This window comes from Oreochromis aureus, linkage group 8 (assembly GCF_013358895.1).
Source record: "Oreochromis aureus strain Israel breed Guangdong linkage group 8, ZZ_aureus, whole genome shotgun sequence".
NCBI lineage: Eukaryota > Metazoa > Chordata > Actinopteri > Cichliformes > Cichlidae > Oreochromis > Oreochromis aureus.
In genome coordinates, this window is record NC_052949.1 from 29,261,136 (window position 1) to 29,285,417 (window position 24,282).

The 24,282-nt window shown below is 40.3% G+C and overlaps 1 protein-coding gene across 2 annotated transcripts; it reads right to left on the reverse strand.

Annotated features, from left to right (window-relative positions):
* Window positions 1-3,158: 3,158 nt before the first annotated feature.
* si:ch211-214e3.5 (zinc finger protein 518A) lies at window positions 3,159-21,313 on the reverse strand. 2 transcript variants are annotated; one of them, XM_031739761.2, is made up of 3 exons: window positions 20,943-21,313; window positions 12,831-12,898; window positions 3,159-7,960 (listed from the first exon to the last, which is right to left on the reverse strand). In XM_031739761.2, the coding sequence occupies exon 3, from the start codon at window positions 7,938-7,940 to the stop codon at window positions 3,894-3,896; it is 4,047 nt and encodes a 1,348-aa protein (XP_031595621.1). In that variant the 5' UTR covers window positions 7,941-7,960; window positions 12,831-12,898; window positions 20,943-21,313; the 3' UTR covers window positions 3,159-3,893. The 2 variants fall into 2 exon arrangements, with proteins under 2 accessions (XP_031595621.1, XP_039472211.1); XM_039616277.1 differs by lacking the exons at window positions 12,831-12,898; window positions 20,943-21,313 and adding an exon at window positions 9,855-10,250.
* Window positions 21,314-24,282: the final 2,969 nt, after the last annotated feature.

The window sequence follows — 24,282 nt, forward strand, 5'->3', positions numbered from 1 at the left end:
AGCTGGACATTCGTCAAAGCTGGGAAGGCACCGAAAGAATGCTCCAGGCGATCCAGGAAAGAAGAAGGACAACTTCTGTACAACCTTTAGTGATCCCTTATGTGTCAGGAGTATTGGAACAGCTGAGACACATTTTCTCTAAACGCCCACATCTCTGTGGTTTTCAAACCCCAAAACATGCTGCACCAAAAATTAGTCCGTCCCAAGGATCGGGTCCCCCAGCACAAAGTGCCAGGAGGATTCACTTCTTACTGTGGTACTTCACAAAGGTAACTTGTTTGAAGACCAAACCTAGTCCAGAGAAGGTCATTTTCAAGACTAGAGAGCAGCAGGAATGAAATTAGTGCCTACTGACCACTGCAATCAAGATCACTGTGCCCTCAGTGCCCAGGTCATGTAGAGGGTCTACATGACCTGTTTTTTTGTGTGTATTTCTGTATATGTTTACTTACTTTATGTGTTTTTGGTCTTATACACACACACACGTTTCCAACATTTTAACATTTTAAGAAACAACACTTGCACGCTCCCACATTTCTGCAAAGTTTACCCTTGTTTTATATTGTCATTTATCAGTAGGCTGCAAAACAGTGGTGGGGCACTCTGTGGCTCCTTGTCAAAGACGGCAAAAATATTCTCTGCTCAAGGAATTGAAGGGGAATGATAAAACAGGAAATGCTAACACTGAGGCACACTCAAACCCAATGCTGCTTTAGGTCACCTGTTTGCCTGTCGGTGACCTCAAGCAGCATAGTCAATTCTGATAGTTGAGAAGGAGACTGATCATCAGTCAGTTTGCTTCAAAACATTCCTGTCAGCAGCCAGCAAGCTGCAATATATAGATATCAAGAAATGTTGAAATCAAATGGTCTAGAAATGAGCCACCCCACATCCTAGATGCTGTCTAGAATGCGAATACGCCCCTGCTCCTTTCTTCACTTCCCCTTAGTGCTGCCTTATTCTTGGCCTCTAGTCTCCTTTTTCATGGAGGGTACTGCTCCTTGTGGCTGTTCATCTTGTAGCCAAGCATCTAAGTGATCACTGCTGCCATGGTGTAAATCAGCTCCGTGGTTTTGGTGATGATCGCAGTATCAACTCAATTAATTTTGAGTTGTTGCCCATCTTAAGGGCGATCATACTGAAGCCAGTTACTGTGGTCACAAACATGACCTTTGTTCAAAATCTCATCAGAAAAGTGCATGAGACCAGGGGATTTATTAGGAAGCATTCAGTGAAAACCCTTACAGACATACAAACAAAATGCATGGTATTTGATAGGTGCGGGCAGTATGACAGTTGTTCTGATAGTTAAACATAATTTACATGCTTGATTAATGTAATTAAACCACCACAGGTAGCATAAATAGAGCTAATTAGCCTGGAGGAGTTTGTCATCATGTAATCTTTATTTTGTACCTATTTGATATTAATTCATTTAAGGTATCTGTGTACTTTTGAATGGGCATATTTTAGGTCATTGCATATGTAGTAGAGGAATTTAGGGTTAATAGTTACTTGGTAAGGTGAAAGGACTACGACAAAATAGTGAAAAACACAAAAAAGGGGGGACTGTTGGGATGATTTTTCTTTCACCTTTTATTCTAGATAAACAAGCATACACATACACACCTAGACACAAATATAACCTCATATAGGCATGAGCACACAGACGGAGATATGCACGCCCACCTATACACACTGACACACATCACCTCATATCAGCATAGAACACACAGGATTGACACAGGCATCAACATACTGTTAGACATATAAAGGACTTTCATCTTTGGGCATGTTTGAGGTTCAATGTAGAGTTCTGGTTTCTGTAATCATAAAGTTGTTATAAGAGGTGAGCACACATCATATCATATGTGGACTTGCAATGCCAGCAGGTAAGGTCAGGAAGCACCCAGCAAACAGTAGCAATGCCCTATCTTAGAGATAACTTTATGTGTTATCAGATGTATGGAGGTATAAATGTGCAGAGGCTTTTTTAATTAATAAATTAATTTTTTAATCAGTGGTGCCATAAGGGTTAGGATGAGTGTTTTAGGGTTAGCACCTTGTATCTTTTTTATGTACCATGTGGACAATCCAGAATTTTGTTATATTCAGATTGGACAGTCTGCAAAGGACCTGATAATAGGTGGGTGGACCTTTGTTGGAAAAAAAATCTTAAAGTATTTGATATATGAAGCTAAAATTCACAAGCAATCATGTATGTTCAAATTTTCGAAGATAGTTTAGAAAACACTTTTTAAAAAATGATTTAAAATTGTAATCCAGATGTTGAAAATGAAAAATATACACATATTTAACAAAAATTTTCTTAGTTATCAGTACCATCCTCGAATCCTCAGAAATGTATTCCATTTGCCGAAAAAATTAAAGTGGGTTGAAAAACATTTCTTGAAAACTTGATATCTGAAGCTTTAGACAACTTTAGACAAAATTTTTATGCAAATCAGAGATGGTCAAACAGAAGGCCCATGTTGATTTGATATTGAATGACCCTGTTGTCATTTTCTATTTTTATCTATTTTAGTCTGTTACTGCCAGTAAAAGTAGGTTTTAGGCATACATTTGTACAGCCTTTTCTTTCACGAAATGCTTTTCATGTGATATCAGCCCAGGGTGTTTTTAACTTAAAGAAGCTTATCATGAATGAGGAAAGAAAAAACAAATAAAATAAGGATAAGTGACAGGTAAGAAGGATCAGTTTTATTCCATTACTATTTGAAGCTTATTGTATTCCGATTTGCCACTTTAAAGTAATACGTAAACTATTCATATAAAAAACTATTTGTATATTCCTTAAATTTTATGTGGAAAGATTACTGAACTAGACCTTAAAAAACCCCCCAAAACAACCCCTCCTGAAACAACACAAACAGGCCGAACAAAAACATGAATAAAACAGGTTTTGGTCTGCATCTTGGACCCATTACCTCAGTCACTAATGAACTCACAGATTATTTAAAGAAGCCAGTCATTTTGGAATTCGTGGAAGTGGATGTCAAACTTGACTGTCAAGCCATGCAACACTTGACTGACATTTTCAGCTCTCTTGGTAGCAACATAGTGCACCAAAAGCTTCTTTGAAAGACCGAAGAAATAAATGCATAGGCTGAAAGAAAAATCATCCTAATGATTTGTCATTAAATTTAGACTCAAACAATGACTCACAACAATTTATTCTGTTGGGTGTTTTAGACAGGTAACTATGAAAAGGTGCAGCTCATGTTATGATGCAAGTATGGTACAGGGAAATCCTGATAAGTAAACTGTAAACATAGTATAGAATGATACACTTTTCAGTTATAACTATATGTGGGGAAAAAAAAATCATTCAGACAAAGAACTGCTTTTCCCCCTTCCTTCACAAACATAAAATAATGTAACTCGTTTATAAGGTTTATTGTTAACTATACAAATAACAGCTTCATGTCCTTGAGTACAGAATAATAAAAAATACAAAAGTCCCTTAAACTAGAACTATGATTTACAAAAATGACACATGATAAACAAAATGAATTCTAAAATTACCTGAGGAATTCAATCCAACTCGACATACAACCTTTGCTTATGTTTCTTTTGTTCAGCCAGTGCTCTTAATACAACCCTAATTACAGTGTACCATTTTCACAGTTCAATTTGACATCTGCATGTATGACAAATCATGCATGCAGTGCATCATTTACCAGAATATGCACCTATTAAAAGACAAACTATGACTCACTTAAGAATATATATTTAAATTTACAGAGAACATACAGAGAACAAACTAATAGTGGAAGGCTGTTAATGCGCAAATATACAATATACAACCAGCAGCAGAACAACAGTTCCACTCAGGAGAATATGTCCACCCATCTTAACATAGTAGAAAAATTTCAGAACAGTTTATTCCAGTCTCTAGTTGCCTCCATGAGATGCCTCTGACCGTGGCCAATCCAATCTTCTTGACTGCTGAAGAGCCGACCACAAAACCAGCAGTCAAACATTACTTGCTCTTCTCTACAACCTGATAAAGTCTTTACAACCTCATACTTCTTTTTGCTTTTTTTTTTGAGTTTCAGTTTAAGGAGGAATCGCTCCCGGACAGAACTCTGCACCGGTCGAGATTTTGGATTGTCGAAATGAGATGCGTCTTTGGTTGAGGAATTCTTCCCTTGGGTGCCAAGCTCTAAGAGTGCTTGGACTGTTTTTTGAGACAGAGACACCTTAGTGACAGCACCTTTGTACCTATTTACTACCTTCATGATGTTGGCTACTTCAGGAATGTCAGCATCTGGATGATTGAGCACCACTACAGGCTGGTTTCTACTAGGGCATTTGATCTGCTGTAGAGAATTCAATGGGGCAAGTCTAAGTGTCCGTTCTACCTCTTTGGCTACAGGTTTCCATAACACAGTATCTTTCTCAGTTGGTGGTTTACTCAGGAATCTTCTTGCCTTGTGCACTGCTCCTGGAAGTTCATCAAACAATGCTTTCCTGCGCCTTTTCCTTTGGCTTGGAGGCCGAATTGGCCTCGGGGCTAGGACAGGTTTCTCTGAGTCACACAGTTGTTGTGCCTTTACAGTTGTCTGAGAAGGTGCACTGCAGGAATCAGTGACATCTTTTTGTTTGGTATTCTGAATGGTGATCAACTTTTTTATTCCAGTGGAAGCAGCTGCATTACTTTTGTTTGTTGACACCAGGAAACACTGAGTCTGAGGTCTGGTGGCCAAAAACAAAGGTTGATTATTTGAGGTGGGAGTGCCATTTGTAAGAAGGCTACCAGTGGGTGTGACAATTTTAAATATAACTTTGTTTCCAGAGCCCTCACTCGTCTGGCTGCAATGAGTTCCATTGTTTGGTTCTTGGTTGTTCAAGAGTAGGCTTGATTTGGGTTGAGAAATGTACCGCAGCAAGAAGGCTTGCCGACCAGTCTGCAGTGCGCTGGGTTTGTCTGCACAACTCACTGGCATCGCTAGCACTGGCCGTGAGTTGAGTGGAAGCTGGGCACTTGCCAGTCTGAGGGCAGGAGTATTAGGGGCCTGGACAAAAGGAACAGACCTTTGTACCAAGTAGCACGTTGACTGTGACTTTGCAGTTTTGTCTGAAGTTGCATTTTGTGATGTGCTTGAAAAGAGTACAGGGCATTTTAAACCTGCACTGTTAATAAGGTAGTGATTTAAACCGGTACCAAAACCTGGTTGAACACCAGAAAGAAGAGCTGTCCCTTTTTCAACAGTTCCAGGTTTTATTGCTTGTACACCTATCCTTTTGCTGTCTGGATTTAGACCTGTTGTTTTACTTGAACTTTCAATGTAAGACACATTGATTTGAGGCTTTGCAGAATTTGTTATGAGTTTAAAGCCTGGGGTAGCCTTGACCTGCACTGGCATTGCAAATTGGTTCTCACTACCCCTTGTCAGGAGTACTGGCTGATTAGCCTCTGGTAGCTGAAGAATTCGCACAGTTCTTTTTGTTGGTTTTAAAGAATCATCGTTTGCACTTGAAGAACCTGTTTTTTCCTTGTTAAGCTGTTGGGTGATGATTGCATTAGAATGTTCTTCCACAAAATTGCCGAGGGATGTTAAACTACTCGTAGGCTGTCTTTTAGATATCGGAATGGTCTCTTCCTCAATTTTGACAATATTGAAGTCTTGGAGCACTACATCGGGATTTTCTTCTGTCAGAGCACCATCAACATTAGATATACACTCATCAACTTCAGTGTCACCATGTGCACTTCCTGTGCAATGTTCTGGTGATCCTGCTGACGTCAAGTTGAAGTGTGATGATTTAGAGGTATGTCTTTTATTTGCCGAGTTATCATCAGAATTATTCTCCAAGTTTGGGGTGACGTTTGATGAAATGTTGAAAGCATCCTTCGAATAATTGTGAAAAGTAAATACTTCTTGGTTTGGTGAGTCCTGATTACATTTCTCCGAGCCAATGGCATTTTCTCTGCAGCTAACTGAATTTGGTGGAGACAGCTGTGACGGGCAACATGATGTATGTTTTGCATTTTGCGGTCTGTTTTTATGTACCATCTCAGTTCTAAACCTGTCATTTTTATCTGAAGAAACGTGGGAAGACTGATGTCCATTTTCCATAGTGTTAAAAGCAGAATTCCCTTTGTGCTCATCAGTTAGGTGGCAAATGCCGTCAGGTATGGATAGCTCATTTACAGCTTTAGACTCCTCGTCGATTTTTCTAAAGATGGGTTTGGGAAGCAGTGTATCTTGAGCAAACTTTGAAGGTGATGATAAACCACTGACCTTAACAGAACATACTGTTGCAGGGTGGTTGGAAACACTATGGCAGTTTCTACAAGGACTGGAAGTTTGGGTAACTGACTTACTTTTCAAGTTCATTTCCTCCATAGAGTTTGTTTCATTTGGATGATGCGCCTGATCCAACTCATTTCTTGTGGGACATGAGACATCTGCATAATTTAATGACGTATCTAATATAGCATTTGTTTGTTCTCCAACACTTTCGATATGTGGAGTGGAACTAAGGGCCCCAACTGATGTTTCCTCCTCCTCAATTTTTACTTTAACTGCCAAAATATCCTCTTGATCTATCTGTATGCAAGATCCACTTCTTGGTGAAACAGCTAAGCACTGTGATGTCGAGCTCCTGCTATCAGAGCAAAGCTCAGTCTCAGAGATTTTACTTTTATCAAACACAGAATTTAGTGAGGAGAAGCCCCCTTCCGCAATGGAATGGTTCTGATCTTGCTTTGTTGTTGGGATTACTTTGAGAACTAAATGTTTTTTTCCGTCGACCATCTTGAATCCCATAACTTTGGTTGTGCAGTTAGGGGGGAGGGAGATTTTGTTCTTAACCATTAGAACAGTCAGTCCATTAGCATTGTTGTGACTTCCACTATCAGAAGCTGGACAATTATCACATTCCTCCAACATGATTGGTGTTGACTGTTCTGTATTATGGGAAACTTTGCACAAAGTTTTGTCCTTTTTTGCTACAGTCCCATCAACAAAGTGCTGGGTGTCCTCTAAGGATTTGTCTGGCTTAACTAGTTTGCCACTTTGATATTGTTTTGATATCCTTTGAGCCTCCTGTGACTCACTATTCTTTTTAACCATCAATTTCAAGTTCACAGATGAATTTGCTGGTGAGCCATTGTCTTCTATAGCCTTCCATGCATTTTTTCTTTCTGTCACCTCTTTGTGAACAGCTGCCATGTGTTTTTTAAGGTACTCACTTCGTGCTGCACCATATCCACAGACTTGACATGTGAATGGAAATGTACCCGTGTGAGCTTTCATGTGCTTCTGGTGATCCTCTTCGTTCAAGCTAATATGTTTGCATTTCAAACACTTCCAATGACTTTCATTATGATGATGGATATGCTGGACAAATGTCCCTGCATCCACAGTTGTAAACTCACACCAGTCACAGCTGAACTGTCCATTTACACTGTGGCACATGATGTAGTGTCTGGTAAGCAAAAGAAGAGAGTACTGTACATCATCATTACAAAGTTCACATGCAACCAGAGTATTTCTGTGCTCAATCCGATGGCGCTGAAGAGCAGGGAACTCATTTGTGATGAAATCACATAAATCACAAGGGTATGTAGGAAGGGTTCCTCTGTGAACTGCTCTAAAATGTTTAAGAAGGTCATTGGGGCTAAAAGTACAGTTATCTTTACAAACTGAGCATCCAAAACTCAAAATTTTGCCAGAGAATACAGCCCCCTGTTGATTTTTACAATGGGCTTTGTTAAGAGAGTTTTTATCTTTTCTAGTGGAAGTCCCATTATCCTTAATGGCAGATTCTTCCGCATTACTGAAGAGCGACCCATCTGTTACATCTCTGAAATGCTTATACAGAAAGTCTTTTACTTTTTCCTTTTCATCCTCTATTACAGATTTGTTGCAGTTTTTTGGAGAGTCGTATGGTAATCCATCTTCTTCCATTGTTGCAAGTATGAAGGTTTCTGTAAGACATCAAATATATTCTTGATTAATACAAGTAGAGAGATGCACCAACACACACACACACTTATCCGGGACTGGGTACTTTACTGGGTAATGGCTACAACCACGTTTAAAAGAAACTTTGAACTTTGTATTTATACCTGCTGTTATGGCGGAGGAAGCCAAAAGTCGTCAAAACTGTAAACCAAGACTTGATTTTTGACTTGATTTTTTCCACAGTTTTCAAAGTGTTCCAACGTCTCCCCCTGTATATCTGTATGTCTCTGAGGTCCTGAGGTGGAATATCATTTAAATCATGGTATGAAATCAATACCATCATACACATGTGTCTTCAATCCACATGCAGCAGATCTGGTGTGACATGCCAAGTTACAAAAATTGAGAGGTGCACGACTGGCTGACACATCACAAAGTGTTGTGTGTTCCATGCCCGCCGAGATATGTCTAATCTCTCCATTGTGTCCTGGGTCAACCCCAGGGCCCCCAGAACATCTCACCCAGACGAGTACCGGTTCTACTCTGAGGTCCTCACCCTTTCTCTAAGAGCGTGAGGAGCTCAGCCAACCAAAAGAGCCCAGCCAACCTTCAGAGAAAGCTCATTTCTGCTGCTTGTAACCAGTAAATTCACAGCTTCACTTTCACACTTAGCTCTCTTTTCACCACGACAGACTGGTGCCATGACCACATCACTGCAGCTGCAGCCCCAATTCGTAATCTCCTGTTGCCCTCTTCCTTCACCTGTGAACATGATCCCAAGATACTTCTCCTCCACTTGGGGCAGAAACTTCTCCCTGACCAGGAGTGGGCACTCCACCCTAATCCTGGTGAGGACCATGGCCTCACACTTGGAGGTCTCCCACATTCACATGTAAACCACTCTAGTGTGATCTGGAGGTCAGTACCCGACCATATCATCCACAAAAAGTAGAGATGAGCTTCGGAGGTTACCAAGGCCGAAGCCTGCCACCACTTGGCTATGCCTAGATATTCTATCCAAACAATTTATAAACAAACTAATGACAAAGGGCAGCCCTGGAGGAGTTCAGCACCCACTGGAAATGAGTCAGACTTTTTGCAGTCAATGCGGACTGAGCTCTAGCTGTGGTTGTACAGAGATTGAATGGCTTGTAACAATCAGCCAGACACCTCATACTCCCATAAAACTCCCCACAGGATAACCTGAGGGATGCAGTTGAATGCCTTCTCCAAATCTACAAAACACAAGTAGACTGGCTGGACAAACTCCCAAGAAAAGCCCAGCCACCCGCCTAAATGACTGTAGACCAGTCCAATCATTACAAAGTGCTTCGAGAGAGTGGTGCTGGCCTACATCCAGAGCAACATCTCAGACACTCTGGATCCCCTGCAGTATGTCTACTGTCCCAATAGGTCCACATCAGACACCATCGCTGCTGCCCTTCACTATTCCCTCTCCCACCTGGAAAACAAAGGCTCATACATCAGGGTACTTTTTGTTGATTACAGCTCCGCCTTCAATACTGTCATCCCACAGAAACTCACTCAAAAGCTGGCAACACTCAGCCTACACCCCACCCTATGTGACTGGCTACAGGACTTTTTGACTGGCAGGCCCCAGTCCGTCAGGATCGGCAACAGGACTTCAGCCAGCATTATTACTAACACTGGAGTTCCACAGGGTTGCGTCCTCAGTTCCATCCTCTACACGACTGTGTCACCTTCAATAGGAATAACACCATACTGAAGTTGGCGGATGACACTGCAGTGATTGGTCGCATCACTGGAGGAGACGAAGTGGCTTATAGGAGAGAGGTGGCCGGTCTGGTGTCGTGGTGTGAGGACAACAACCTCACCCCCAACATTGATAAGACAAAAGAGATGATAGTGGACACGAGGAAGAAGAGGAGGCCTCACCAGCCGCTGTTTATCCGGGGCCTTGAAGTGGAGAGGGTGAGCAGCTTTAGACACCTAGGCGTCTACATCACTGAGGACCTCACCTGGACACTGAACACCACACAGCTGGTCAAGAAGGCCCAGCAGTGGCTGTATTTCCTGAGGAGGGTGAAGAAATTTGCTATGTCAGCCAAGATCCTCGGCAGGTTCTACAGCTGCACTGTGGAGAGCACACTGGCCAGCTGCATCACTGCATGGTACGCCAGCACTGCTGCCATGGACCAAACGCCAGCAGAGAGCGTTTTCCTTCTCTCACCCCAACCGGTCGCAGCAGATGGTCGTCCCTCCCTGAGCCTGGTTCTGCCGGAGGTTTCTTCCTGTTAAAAGGGAGTTTTTCCTTCCCACTGTCGCCAAAGTGCTTGCTCATAGGGGGTCACATGATTGTTGGGTTTTTCTTTGTATCTATTATTATAGGATCTACTGTACAATATAAAGCGCCTTGAGGCAACTGTTGTTGTGATTTGGCGCTATATAAATAAAATTGAATAACAACTGCGGAGAAGATCATCAGGACCCCGCTGCCCTCTCTGCAGAGCATCTACCATCGCAGAGTCCAGAGGAGAGCTGCCTCCATCCTCAAAAACCCGACACACCCTCAACACGGACTGTTCACACTTCTGCCCTCAGGTGAAGTGTGAAATCTAGAACATCCCGACTCAACAACTCCTTCTTCCCCACTGCTATCAGAGTCTTTAACAGCTGACCTATTTTAACAGTAATAATTTTTGCACATCAGGTCATCTCACATAACCAGCATATTAAGCTCATAGCTCTTTTGCACATAAATCTATTTAACACTTCAATTTTTTTTTGTCTCCACTTATTTATTCCTGGTATTTGTATTTAATCTATGTGTACATATTAACCGGAATCTGCGTGTGGACAGCAGAGAAAGAATTTCATTGTACAGAGAAATGCTTTTCTTTGCACACATGACAATAAACCCTTTCAATCTTGATCACTCGAATATCCTCGATAGGATAAAGAGTGTTGCCCATAGTGTTGGGCAATATGAGGAAAATCTAATATTGCAATATTTTGGGCTATATCGTGATATAGGATTAATATTGTGATGCGTCTTGAGCCCCAGCACCCCCGGATCATGAATATTTGAAACTCTTTATTTTTAGTCCTCTCCCCACACAGTTATATCCTCGAATTTTATACTCTTAGTTTGGTTATATTTATTTCAGAATGGCATTCAGAATTGGACTCATCTCAAGGGGGGATGAGTCGGACTACAGAGATGAGGTCAACAGACTGACTGAGTGGTGTTCAGTTAATAACCTCCAACTGAACACCACGAAAACTAAAGAACTTATCTTCGACTTCAGGAAGGGCAGAGCAGACCCGGCCCCACTGTACATTCACGGGAGCTGTGTGGAGATGGTGCACTCCATGAGGTTTCTGGGCGTGCAGATCTCTGATGATCTCTCCTGGACTGCAAATACCACGGCGGTGGTAAAAAAGGCCAGCAGCGTCTCCACTTTCTGAGAGTGCTCAGGAGGAACAACCTGGAGGAGAGGCTGCTGGTGACATTCTACAGAGCCACCATAGAGAGCATCCTAACGTACAGCATAACAACATGGTATGCAGGGTGCTCAGTTGCAGACAGGAAAGCACTGCAGAGGGTCATCAACACAGCCCAGAAGATCACTGACTGCTCTCTGCCCAGCCTGGAGGTCATTGCAAACTCTCGGTACCTCAGCAGAGCTGGCAATATCATCAAGGACCATTCTCACCCCAGCAATCAAGTGTTTGAACTATTACCATCAGGCCGACGGTACAGGTCACATAAAACCAGAACAGATTCAGGGATAGCTTCTTTCCCAGAGCTATCACCATAGTAAATAAGCATAAAAACAATTGAAACTGCTTAGCTACACCATACTGTCACCGTCAATTATTATTATGCAGCTATTCTTACTGTCATTATATTAATGCTGCTATCCTGTATATATTGTGCTATCCTGTATATATTGTACTTACTATTGTTTGTTTTAATGTACCTTTTATATTCTACATTTATATTTATTATTGTATTTTTGCACCAAGGGAGTGGCACTCCAATTTCGTTGTACCCTGTACAATGACAATAAAGGCTATTCTAGTCTATCAAATATCAGTTGTTTTAAAGTACTGGTATACAAATAACTATAAATAAATCTAATACTGTGACATCACTATCACACAATGTGCCTCAAAGCTTATTAATGACATTAAACCTATATTTCTGTGGACATTTGCTGCATTTTCACTTATTTTCACTGACGATAATTTTCACTAATCATCGGCATAAAATACAATCTGCCGTGAAATGCATGTTAAGAAGTATTTTAGAGTTTACTTGGTCTAAGTAAAATAAAGCTATATATCATGCAGAAATTGTCACTAGTTATCACAATGTAAAGTTCTTGACTAGTGTGTGCTCAAATACGGAGCTTAACAGGACTGAAGTTTATTCATATTTTAACCAGCAAATTCCTTACATTTTTAATGCATCAATCCCAATTACAGATACCATTTTTTTGTTTTTTGAGCAGAAAATGCTTTCAAAATTGGATGGCTTAAGAGAGAATGGACCCATGACACTAGCAATCAGTCATGGATTGGCTTCCCCAGAGCCTGGACATCATCAACATTTATGAAGCAGTGTGGGATTGTCCAGGATGACTCAGAACCTACCTACACAGACAAACCATCTAAATTCACATTATGCTATTTGCATCTCCATTATATAGTCTGTGGATCGCAATAACGATTACTCCGAAAATATTATTTTGCAAATGAGAAAATTACTTCAACAAAAACTGAAAGTCAATTCATTAAGCACTGGGAGACAATAAACACAAACCAACAAACAAAACATGTCATGCCTGAAGTTAACAGCATTACTTAAGTAAGAATCAATGACATTATATAACCAGTTATTGTTACCTGTGCTCCTTTGGGAAAACCTTAACCAGTGTTCTGAAGAAAAGGAGTTTGTAGTGTGATCCCAATGTCTGGAAGACAGAGGCATACAATCACAAAAACAATTTCAACAACAATCCTTAGTATTAACTTTAATAGTGTTATTAATAACCATGCGTGTTCTGTATATCAAGAGTATAAATCAGTTGTTTCATTTTCTTTTGGGACTTCTTCACATTAACCTCCTAGGACCTGGCGTCCACATATGTGGACATCACATTTTGGGCTGTCTAGACCAAAATACTAAATTTTTCTCTACAAGACCCTGATATCCACTTACGAGGACATTATACTGCCACTGTTCTATCGAAATTTATAGCGAATGTCCTCATATGTGGATGTCATTTTTCTCAGAAACAAAAATCAGGTAAGAAAAACAAAACAAAACAAAACACAGAATTCTTTGTTTTTACAATCATCAGGCCCCAGTCAGCCCAAATAGCAAAGAGAAATTAAAAATGCATGCCATGAAAGAGTTCAGGTCTTAGGAGGTTAAAAACTCTTTTATAATAAGAAACCGAAAACAATTGCCCCACTGACCATGAACTGCTGTTTATACTCTTCTACATGGCATACAGTACAGCCAAACATGACACCCCACAGGTAGTCTAAGTGAAACAGCAGGGACTCAGCATCACCTTGGTATGTTTAGTACCTGCTCAATCCGAGCAGGTACTAAAATGTGACGTCAGTACTAAAAAAAACAAACACACAAACAAACAAACAAACAAACAAAGTACCTGCAACCAGGTACTATGACTTAAAGGAAACCCTGAAAACCATACTGCGTCGATCCGAGTAGGTACTAATGGAAAAGGGGCTTTAGTGTTGTGTGAGATCCAGATGAATGTTATTAGCACAAAATTAGCCTTATACAGTGCCAAGCATCCCAGTATCCATGTGTGGGTCACTGACTCACAGGCTTTCTTGTAGCCAATCCAGGTGGTGCTCTTACTCGGCTATCTGAGAGAAGCTGCTATGTTGTAAAGAGGCAGGCAACTGCCTCTCTTCACTATATTTTTTAAAATCTTTACACACACACGGAAAATAATTATTGAGAACATCACCAATTATATTAGTAAATATATCTCTAAAGATATGATTGACATGAAATTCTCAGCAGATATCAATAACAACCAATCAAATCCACACATGCAGAGAAATGAAACCATAGATGTCCATAAATTAAGTAATGCATAATAATGAGAGGGAAGAAGTAATGAACACACTTATGGAATGGCATTTAACACTTCGTACAAAAGCCTTTGTTGATGATGACAGCTACAAGACGCCTCCTGTATAGAAAAACTAGTCACATGCATTGCTCAGGTGTGATTTTGGCCAAGTCTTCCACACAAACAGCCTTCAAATCCTGAATGCTCCATGTGCGCCTTCTATGAGTTTTTATGAATTCTGAGCTTTAGCGCATTCAATATAGAAAGATAGACATACGGAGCAGCACAGCGCTCCCAACTGTGAACCTTTATGTGTTTTTTATGCATTTTAACTGCATCTTTCTGCAACGCACTGGTCACTTTCAGTTATCAGGAACTAACAGACATCGGCCTCAGCCTGTACTCAGAATTTACTTTGGATAGGTCTCACAGTATCCCACCTGGGGCTCTTGGTATTCCCCATGGTGCAGAGATATGAAACAAAAGTGGGGATGCAGAGCTGGCTAGCTCGTCCAGCTGCGAAAACAATGACATAAACCACCGCTTCTATCCATTAACCTCACCAATCCCAGATCCATTGGGGAAAACAAACAAACAAACAAACAAACAACAAAAAAACAGCTGCTACAATCAGAAATCTACTGCAACTGCTTTGTCCGGGAGTGTTGTCTATTGATTGAATCCTGGCTCCCGTCAAAAATCCTAGATACCTCAGTGGAGCTACCGGGCCGGACATTACACCCCCAGGACTGCAATAACGTCTCCGGTAAGGGGCGGTGGGCTCTGTGGTTATATGCTTCAGGGCTGGTACCATAACAGCAGAATTATCCGGTTGTTCAGTGATGACGTGACGAATCCTGCTTCCGGGCCTAAAGTAGTCTGCGTTTAATATGGCTTTTGTGTTGTTAACATGTTTAATGTTTTGTATTTTCTTCTATTTAATCTCAGAAAGCTCCTAAAACAGTCAGTGATCACTGTTGACCTCCCTCGGCTTTTATTACTGCTAATCATTTATTTAAGCTCAGTTTTTAAAACCTTACGATGTAACTACAGCACAGCCCATGCAGCAGTATATGAATGACTAACCTCGTATTGTGGATGGATTATCTCACTTTTTCTCCTGGCTGAAGTTTAGTCCTTTTACAGCATCCTGCCATGCGATTACATTTGTTCCTGACCACCGAGAACACTCACGTTAACTTTTATCGAGTGGAAAAAAAGTTAAGCTTGTTTATGTTATGCTAACATAGCTGTGTCGCTAGCGGTCACGTAGCACATCATTATATACCAGCTAGCCAAACTTCAGTAACCCTACAAACGTCACTGCTGTTTAGTTTTCTGTCTTCATTTATGTTGGAAGTTATAGCAGAGCTGTACGTTTGAATTTTTTTCCATAACCCCGCAGTCAGGACATGCTATATTGTATTTAGATAGAAGCTAGCGAGCTAACTTCCTGCTAACTTCTAACGCCGTTAAATGTCATAAATTCCATTTTCATGGATGCCTGGATGTTAAACTCAATTGTTACACCTGGTAGAGAAGAAGACTGATCATTTTATTAAAGATGAAAGACTTTAGACAGTTTTTCAACTCTCAGTAATGCCACAGTGATCGTTTGATATATGGACCTGCAGCGGAGTTTAGGCCCAGACACGGCCAGTGACGTCAGACTGAACAACCGGATAGACAGTCACTGCTCACTGGACTTATAGAGACCACGTCCATTCAGTGCAGGCCCCTTTATCTACCTCGCAAGCGAATATTAGCCAAAGTTACCATTGGTTACTTTGGCTTTGGTTAAGAAACTTTGTGGAGTGCTCCGGAAGAAATCACCTCACTTGAGAATGTAAGCAAGACAAAAGGTTGACTTCTGGTGGGGAAGAAAAAAAAAAAAATGCTGTGAGACTAGGCCAATGAAGATCATGGGTGAAGAGGTGCAAACAATGACAGCTACAGGCACTTTGGCGTTCACCTGAATGACAGACTGGATTGGAAGATCGACAGTGATGCTGTGTACAAGATGAGCAGACTTTACTTTCTAAGCTTGCTCAGATCCTTTAATGCATGCAGCAAGCTATTGGAGATCTTCTACCAGCCTATTGTAGCATGTTGTTGTTGGGGGGGGTAGCATCAGTGCCAGCAATGCCATCAGAATAAAGAAGGCTGGAAGCATCATTGGTCAGAATTTGGAGATGTCTGAGTCAGTTTGAGACAGGGAGGTCATTCAACAAATTTCACTCCATCATGGACAACCCATTACACCCACTCCACTTCATACTTCTGCGGCAGGAGAACTCCTTCTCGCTCAAACGGACTGAAAATAACTGCCGCGCTCTGCATGGACAAGCACCAACATACATCAGTGATCTTTTACATCCTTACATCCCCAGCAGGTCCCTGAGGTCATGTGATCAGGGCTTGCTAGTTGTCCAGCACATAAGGTTGAAAAAACAAGGTGACAGAGCTTTTTGTAACTGTGGCCCCAAGACTTTGGAACTCTCACACACTGAGTTTTAGATTTGTGGACTCAGTCATGTCTTTCAAAAACACACCTAAAAACTCATCTTTTTAAACTTGCTTTTGGTTGATCTTTGTTTTTATGTTTTAGCTTCTGTGAAGCCCTTTGTGATTTTATCTTGAAAGGTGCTGTATAAATACATTTTAATTTCTGTTTACTTACTTATAGAACACTTCGGGAAATTATTTGTACCATTCTCTAAAAAGCTTTATAATAACTTCATGAGATCCCAAATATATTTTTGTATTATACCTTCATGCAGCTGTTTTTCTTAGATTTATTGTTTACATGTTATTTATTAATGCAATTTGCACTTCCCTCTTGTAAAATGTCAGTCTTAGTTTTATTGCTTTTAAACCATTTCATTTTTACTTCCCTGTTTTTTAATCACTAAAATTCCTTCACAATCTTAGTATAAGGCCCTTACCAGGTGCCTGTGAGACTAACTGTGTAACTGTGTTGTTTCTTTGTTGTATATAGTAGACTATACAGAGATTAAAAACACATCGTGTTTAAAATAAAGTTGATGAACTCTTTTCAAATCCAGAATTCTTCTTTACTTATGCCTGATATACACTACCAATCAAAAATTTGGACACCTTCTCATTAAATGTTTTTTCTTTATTCTTACATTTTTTTTTTATTTTTTCCTTTCTTCTTATGTAGCAAAGAAAAAAAAAGTATCTTATCTTATATTTTAGATTCCTCAAATTAGCAACACTTTGCATTGTTGACAGTGCTGCAAAACCCTTGACGTTCTCTCGATGAGCTTGATGATATAGTCACCTGAAATGGTTTCACTTCACAAGTGAGCCTTGTTAGGGTTCAGTTGGTACACAGCTAGCAGCACAATTTGACAACCGTTAGAATTCATATTATGGGAAGAACCAATCAGCTAAGTAAAGAGAAACCCCAGCCCATCATTACTTTAAGAACTGAAGGGCAGCCAGTCTGGAAAACTGCTAAAACTTTAAATGTGTCTCCAAATGCAGTCACAGAAACCATCAAGCGCTACAATGAAACTGACTCACATGAGGACCGCCCCAGGGAAGGAAGCCCACCTCTGCTGCTGAGGATTAATTCATACAAGACACCAGCCTCAAAAATCACAAGTTAACAGCAGCTCAGATTAGAGCCCAGATAGATGCCACACAGAGTTCCAGTAGCAGACACATTTCTACATCAACTGTTCAGAGGAGAACAGTGTGAATCAGGCCTTTATGGTCAAATAGCTGCTAAGAAACCACGACTAAGGAAAAGCAACAAGCAGAAGAGATTTGTTTGGGCCAAATTTCTATGTTGTAGATACATATAAAAGATATCGAATATATGAAGCAAGATACATGGAATTATGTAGCAAAAAGAAGTTGATAAATAGGTCTTATATTTTAGATTCCTCAAAGTAGCAACCCTTTGACTTTTTGTTTTGTTTTGACAGCACTGCAAACCCGTGGCCTTCTCTCATTGAACGTCATGATGTAGTCACCTGAAATGGTCTTCACTTCACAGACATGCCTCGTCAGGGTTCATTTGTGGAATTTCTTTACCTCTTAATCGGTTCGAACCATCGACTATGTTGTGCAGAAGTCGGGTTGGTACAGAGATGACAGCCGTATTTGACAACTCTTTGGTTCTTGCCATAATATGAATTCTATCAGCTAAGTAAAGTAAAACACCAGTCCGTCATTACTTTAAGAACTGAAGGTTAGTCAGTGCGGAAAATTGATAAAACTTTTAATGCATCCCCAAGTGCAGTCGAAAAACAAGCGCTACAGCAAAACTAGTCCACAGGAAAAGAAGACCAAGTGTCACCTCTGCTAGTTTCAGCGGAGTCACCAACCTCAGAAATGGCAAGTTAATAGCACCTCAGATTAGAGCCCAGATAGATGCAACACAGAATAAAGACACATCTCTACATCAACTGTTCAGAGGAGACTGTGCGAATCAGGCCTTTATGGTCAAATAGCTGCTAAGAAACCACAGCTAAGGAAAAGCAACAAGTAGAAGAGATTTGTTTGGGCCAAGAAACACAAGGAATGGACATTAGACCAGTGGAAATCTGTGCTTTGGTCTGATGAGTCCAAATTTGAGATCTTTGGTTCCACCTACGGTGTATTTGTGCGACGCAGAAAAGGTGAACAGATGGTCTCTACATGCATGGTTCCCACTGTGAAGAATGGAGGTGGTGTGATGGTGTGGGGGTGCTTTGGTGGTGACACCATTATGGATTTAGTCAAAACTGAGGGCACACTGAACCAGGATGGCAACCACAGCATCCTGCAGCGACATGCCATCCCATCTGCTTCTCCGTTTAGTTCGACCATCATTTATTTTTCAACAGGACAGTGAGTCCAAACACACCTCCAGGCTATTTAACCAAGAAGGAAAGTGATGTGCCAGATTGCCTGGCCTCCACAGTCACCTGACCTAAACCCAATTGACATGGATTGGGATGAGATGGATCAAAAAAGGAAGCCAAAAGGGCCAACAAGTGCTCAGCATCTCTGGGAACTGCTTCAAGACTGCTGGAAAACCATTTCTGGTGACTACCTCATGAAGGACATTGAGAGAATGCCAAGAGTGTGCAAAGCAGTAATCAAAGCAAAGGGTGGCTATTTTGAAAAACCTAAAACATGTTTTGAGTTATTTCCAACTTTTTTGTTTACTACATAATTCAATGTATTCATTCATAGTTTTGATTCCTTCAGTTAGAATCAACAATGTAAATAGTCATGAAAATAAAGAAAATCCATTATGCTGGGCTTACACTGTGCGATTTTTGGCCCATTTTGAGCCCATTTTTCAGTCGTGCGACCGTTTTGTTGATCGGCCCGAGTTTGGCCTTCATCGTGCGTTGTTCATCGTGTAGTATACATGGGGTAATGAGAAGCGATTAACACCTCACAACCAGCTCCCGATCATCAATTGCTTGGTCGGGAGGATTTCAAACCTGTTTGAAATCCTCCACATAAATGTCGGTGAAAAAGACGGAGTAGCACAGCAGTGCAGCGTGTGATCTGGACACAAGCGATGGAGGCACTTGTAGAACTTTGGAAAGCTCATCTGAGTCTTTTCGATGTGGCTCACAAAATTATCACGACCACAACAACCGTGAAAATAGTTGGATCTACACTGCTGCTCAATCACAGCTGCCTGATCAATGTTTTTCATTAGCAATTTAGCAAAGTTGATGGTGGTGAGTGAAAGACAGAGAGGGAGAGCGAGCGACAGAATTTCCGTTATAACCTTCATTTTTATGGACGCACAGTGTGAGCACAGTGTGAGCACTCAGGTCGCATCAGAGCATCGGGCCGTATAGTGTGAGACCCTGCATCGTGACCGACGAACTTCTAACCCCTGCGAGTCAATCGTGCAGTTTGAGCTGAAGCTGAATAACGCGACTGAAAAAATAAATAAATAAATAAATAAAAAAATCGCACAGTGTATGCCCAGCTTAAGATGAGAAGGTGTGTCCAAACCTTTGACTTGTAGTGTATGGACAGTGGTCCAGGGAAAATAAAACAAATTAATGTAACTTTGTTACTGCCACTACAGGGTTACATCAGTGTGCAGCTGACCAGGTCTCACTCAACCTTGTGGATGAGGAAGCCATGTTGGGAGGAAAAATGGCTGCCGTGATTTTATGACTTAGTTACTTCAGTCAAAAGAAGAGAAAAAAGAAAACCTTTTTGTATTAAAACTATACTGACAAATACTTTAAAAAACGTGTATATAGCCCTAGCATAGTGCATGGAAAAATAATATCAAAACACAATATGCTATACACATAAACCTAGTTAATTCTAATTGTGCATTATAAAAGTGGACACATGAAAGTAATTCTAATGCCATTTAAAGTGACCAGGATTTCGTTCAACATCATGAATGCAGAGAGGTAGGCTGCTCTATGCTCACAACACCTAGATCGGGCAGATATTAAAGAAGCTTGGGCATGAGAGAAAAAGTTGCACCGTGTCAAAACTATATAACATAGGTAATATAACATGCTGAAGTGTACAAAATATGAAGCTGTATCACAGCTAGAAAGTTCGACATCTTAATTCAAATTCTGCGTACTTTTCCGGGTAACTTGCTCTATAGTCGTTTAAGTTTAGGAAACGCGAGGGAGAGCTGCACCAGTGGGAGAATTAAAGGCTGCAAGACGGACAACAACAAAGGAGTCTGCGGTGTACGCGGTGACAGTTTAGCGTACTGTGCCCGATTTTTTTATTATTATTTTTTCCCCATTTAGTCGGAAATATACGAGCCACTTCACGACAGGGTTAGTGTCTGTGGAGTTTAATAAGCAGTTATTTTACACCAAAATAAAGCCCCCACCCACGCAAAGACATTCAAAGTTACGGGAAACCAGTTATTTCTTACTATGAACTCGATGGAAGTTCAGGCGGCGTCCCGTCTACGTCCAGCATCATAAAGACAATGTTCAGCTTGAAAAAATACACAACAGAAACATTTGCCTTCTTCCTCTCCTCTCTGTGGATCCACAGCGACGGCGGCCATGACAGTCCATCCGGGTACTGCTGTGTTCTTGACACTCACGTAGAAGCGGATGAATATGTATTGCTTGTAAAGACAGAACTAGTGCCATAAGGGAGGATTTTTTTTTTATTCGTATAAAACACCGTTAAAACCGTGTTCACTAAAATGGAAATTTATTCCATTATACGAGACGCTCGTAGAGGAACCTGCAGCATGAGCCTTACGTCATCTTTGGCCTCAGTGTGTGTGTGTGTGTCTGTGTGTGAACCAGATAGGTGGAAGAAGAAGCAACGAGCAGCAATGGCGGATACACGCAATTTCCTGTTCAGTGTGTTGCTTGTTGCCATTATTTTCTCCGACACTAGAATGTTTTATGTATAATTCTAAATCTGCAGATAAATTCGTCTCTTTATGATCTCAGTATGATGCACAGATTCCATGTAGGTTACTGACACAGCAACCCATACAGACATGCAGTAGTGGATGAAGCTGAGAAGCTTACAAATGGTTACTTCATTGTCCGCCTGGCACAGGAACACGGGAGCACTGTGTACCGAGCATGTTTCAGATATTACTGTACAGAAGCTCAGTGTGAGTGGTGTAAGTGTGTGGGACTAATTTGTGTCAGCAGAAATATGGGGATTATTTATTTGTTGATAATTTATGTATGTATGATGCACACTAGCTACATGTATGAGAATATAAACAATTTAACAAATAAGACCAAATTATTATCAGCATTAATATACAGTATATAATATACAGTTATCAATATTAAAGTACAGCTTTAAGGTGTTTAGGAGGATGACTGTTGTTTGTCATTTTTAAATGGTTTTCTTTAGTTAGAGGGCTCTGTGACATTTCAGATAGTCTTCTTAGTCTCACACTTGATTCTGTCAGACTAAGACTGTAAGCTTTTCTGTAAATTAGTTTCTTGGAAAACAGAAAGTTACAAATTAACCACAAGCTTACTAGTTTTTAAAACTTGTTTCTGTCTTGTTACTTTATATAACAAATAAGTTTCATTTAGTTGAATATACAAAAAAGAAGCCAAGAATTCAATTTGAAAGACATAAAATGGTATTTTTTCACTAATATAATGATTCACAAAGAGTTATTTCTAAAAATTAATTTATTAAAAGGTATTATTTATTCAAATTTATATTTTACTAGGAACTTTGGAAATACGTGCAGAGAGCTGTTGAAACACGAAAAAGGCCTGATCACCCATTCTTCAGGAATAGTTCTTTATTCTTCCTGAAGGACATTCTCCTTAGTTGGTGTCTTTTGGTGTTTTTTCCTGTGCATCTTCTCTGATGAAGAGTCAAGGGTAACCACATGTTTTAAGAGCTGTATTTTCCTTTTCCTTCCCTTTGCCTTGGAATGTGTTCCGCCCAGTGTTGAAGAGTCCTGATTACCTTAAGTTTGTATTTTAGAGTGTGGTGGGAGTCAAAGAATAGGTACTGGTCCGTGTGTGGGCTTCAAATAAACTTTAATGTTGAGGCTTCCGTCCTCCTCGATGCCCACAGCACAGTCTAGAAATGGTAAAGTATTAGCTTTTGTATTTTCACTGGTGAAATGTATTTTTCTGTCCACATAGAAACATGAATACGGAGAAGCAGAGAAAAACAGAATGACAAACGGAAAAACATTGTCATCCTTTATGCAGTAAGTTTATCAGAAAATCCATAAACACAAAATAGAAGAGCCACCTCGACAGGACAAAATTCAGCTGTACATCTGCACCTGAAGTATAAAGGCCATGCTTTTGAGGTTGCTAGTGTTTGCATTTAAAACAGATGGTTTGAAGGAGAAGTAAAACAGGCCATCTATGTCCACTAGCAGTGGCCATCATTGAACAGAGTGGGTGGCTTATGACACCCACTGTCTGCCATCTACAATGCGGTCTTGATGTAATTAGGTCACATGACAGGGTAAGTAAGTAAATTTTTATTTGTATTGCACCATTCAAGACAAAAATCACAAGGTGCTTCACAGAAAAGCTAAAACATAAAAACAGACACATGACAGGGTGAGGCAAGGGCTCACAGTGCTTTTCACCCAAAACCTCTGGTGATAGTGTCCCATGACTCTTTTCACACCTTGGCTTGTGTGATGAGGCACATGACTAACAGTGAATCAACAACCCTCTTAAAGGACAACCCTCACTAGGGTTGAAATAGCTGGGACTCTCCACCATTTGCTTTTAGAACTGAAGAATCCTCTTAGATGAGATGTGAAATGTTTTCAAAAAGAAGGCAAGTTGCTTTCTTTCCAAGCTCCTCAGAATATTCTTTGGATGTTGACCTCCTTTTGTTCTGATGCACAGTTCCTAAAGATAGCCTCAAAGATAACCTTTTTTTTTTTTGTATACGTATGTGCATATTTGCATCTACACATATTTTTTACAAACATATATGGATGTCTCACAATGTTTCTATAATGTCTTCATTTTATCTATTTTAATTCTTTTTACTATATTCCTCTTTTCAGCACTTTGGCCGACACTTGATGTCTTTTAAATGTGCTATATAAATAAGGATGACTTGACTTGACTAAACATTTAAAACAAACTGTTATTTTATATTTAGGACAGTACTTTCACACAGGGTAGAAAATTGGGAAGTTGAGTGCAGGCTGGTCAGGTTAGTATGAGATTAGGGTAAACCTTATAAAATAAAATAAAAAAATAATTCAATTCTAGTCCTTGTAATTAATTTATGGGATTTAAATAGATATGTCTGTTTAGCTTTTATCAGCTGTCTCAGCTTACTCCATTTACTTTCATATTGTTAACAAAACTGAACGTGGAACAAGCGTTTAAATATATCATACAAGTATTGTACAAAATCAGCACAAACATTGCCTAAATAACCAAACCTCTAACTGGACCTGGAATTATTCTAAATATACACTACAACACCGGGCATTACAAACAATTTCTGGGGAATCCATGCAGAGCCTTCGAACACAAAGTTGTGTTCGCTTCAATGGAATTTTTTTTTACATCAATGACAGATCACGGAAACTGGAAATAATTAGAAGATGTAGCTGGATGTTTTCATCAGTGTCACCGTCTAAAAACCATATGTCATAGTATAGTACTGAAAGCTCTGTAGAAAAGAGGAGTGAAAGTGAATAGAGGCAAGGCAGAATGCAATGAATGTGTGAATGACAAGGATGAAATTGTAATGGAAGATGGAAGGAATAAAGGTAATGAAGG

Excerpts from the sequence above, each read along its gene's own strand:
- si:ch211-214e3.5 (XM_031739761.2), bottom strand. The coding sequence starts at position 7,940 with ATGGAAGAAGATGGATTACCATACGACTCTCCAAAAAACTGCAACAAA.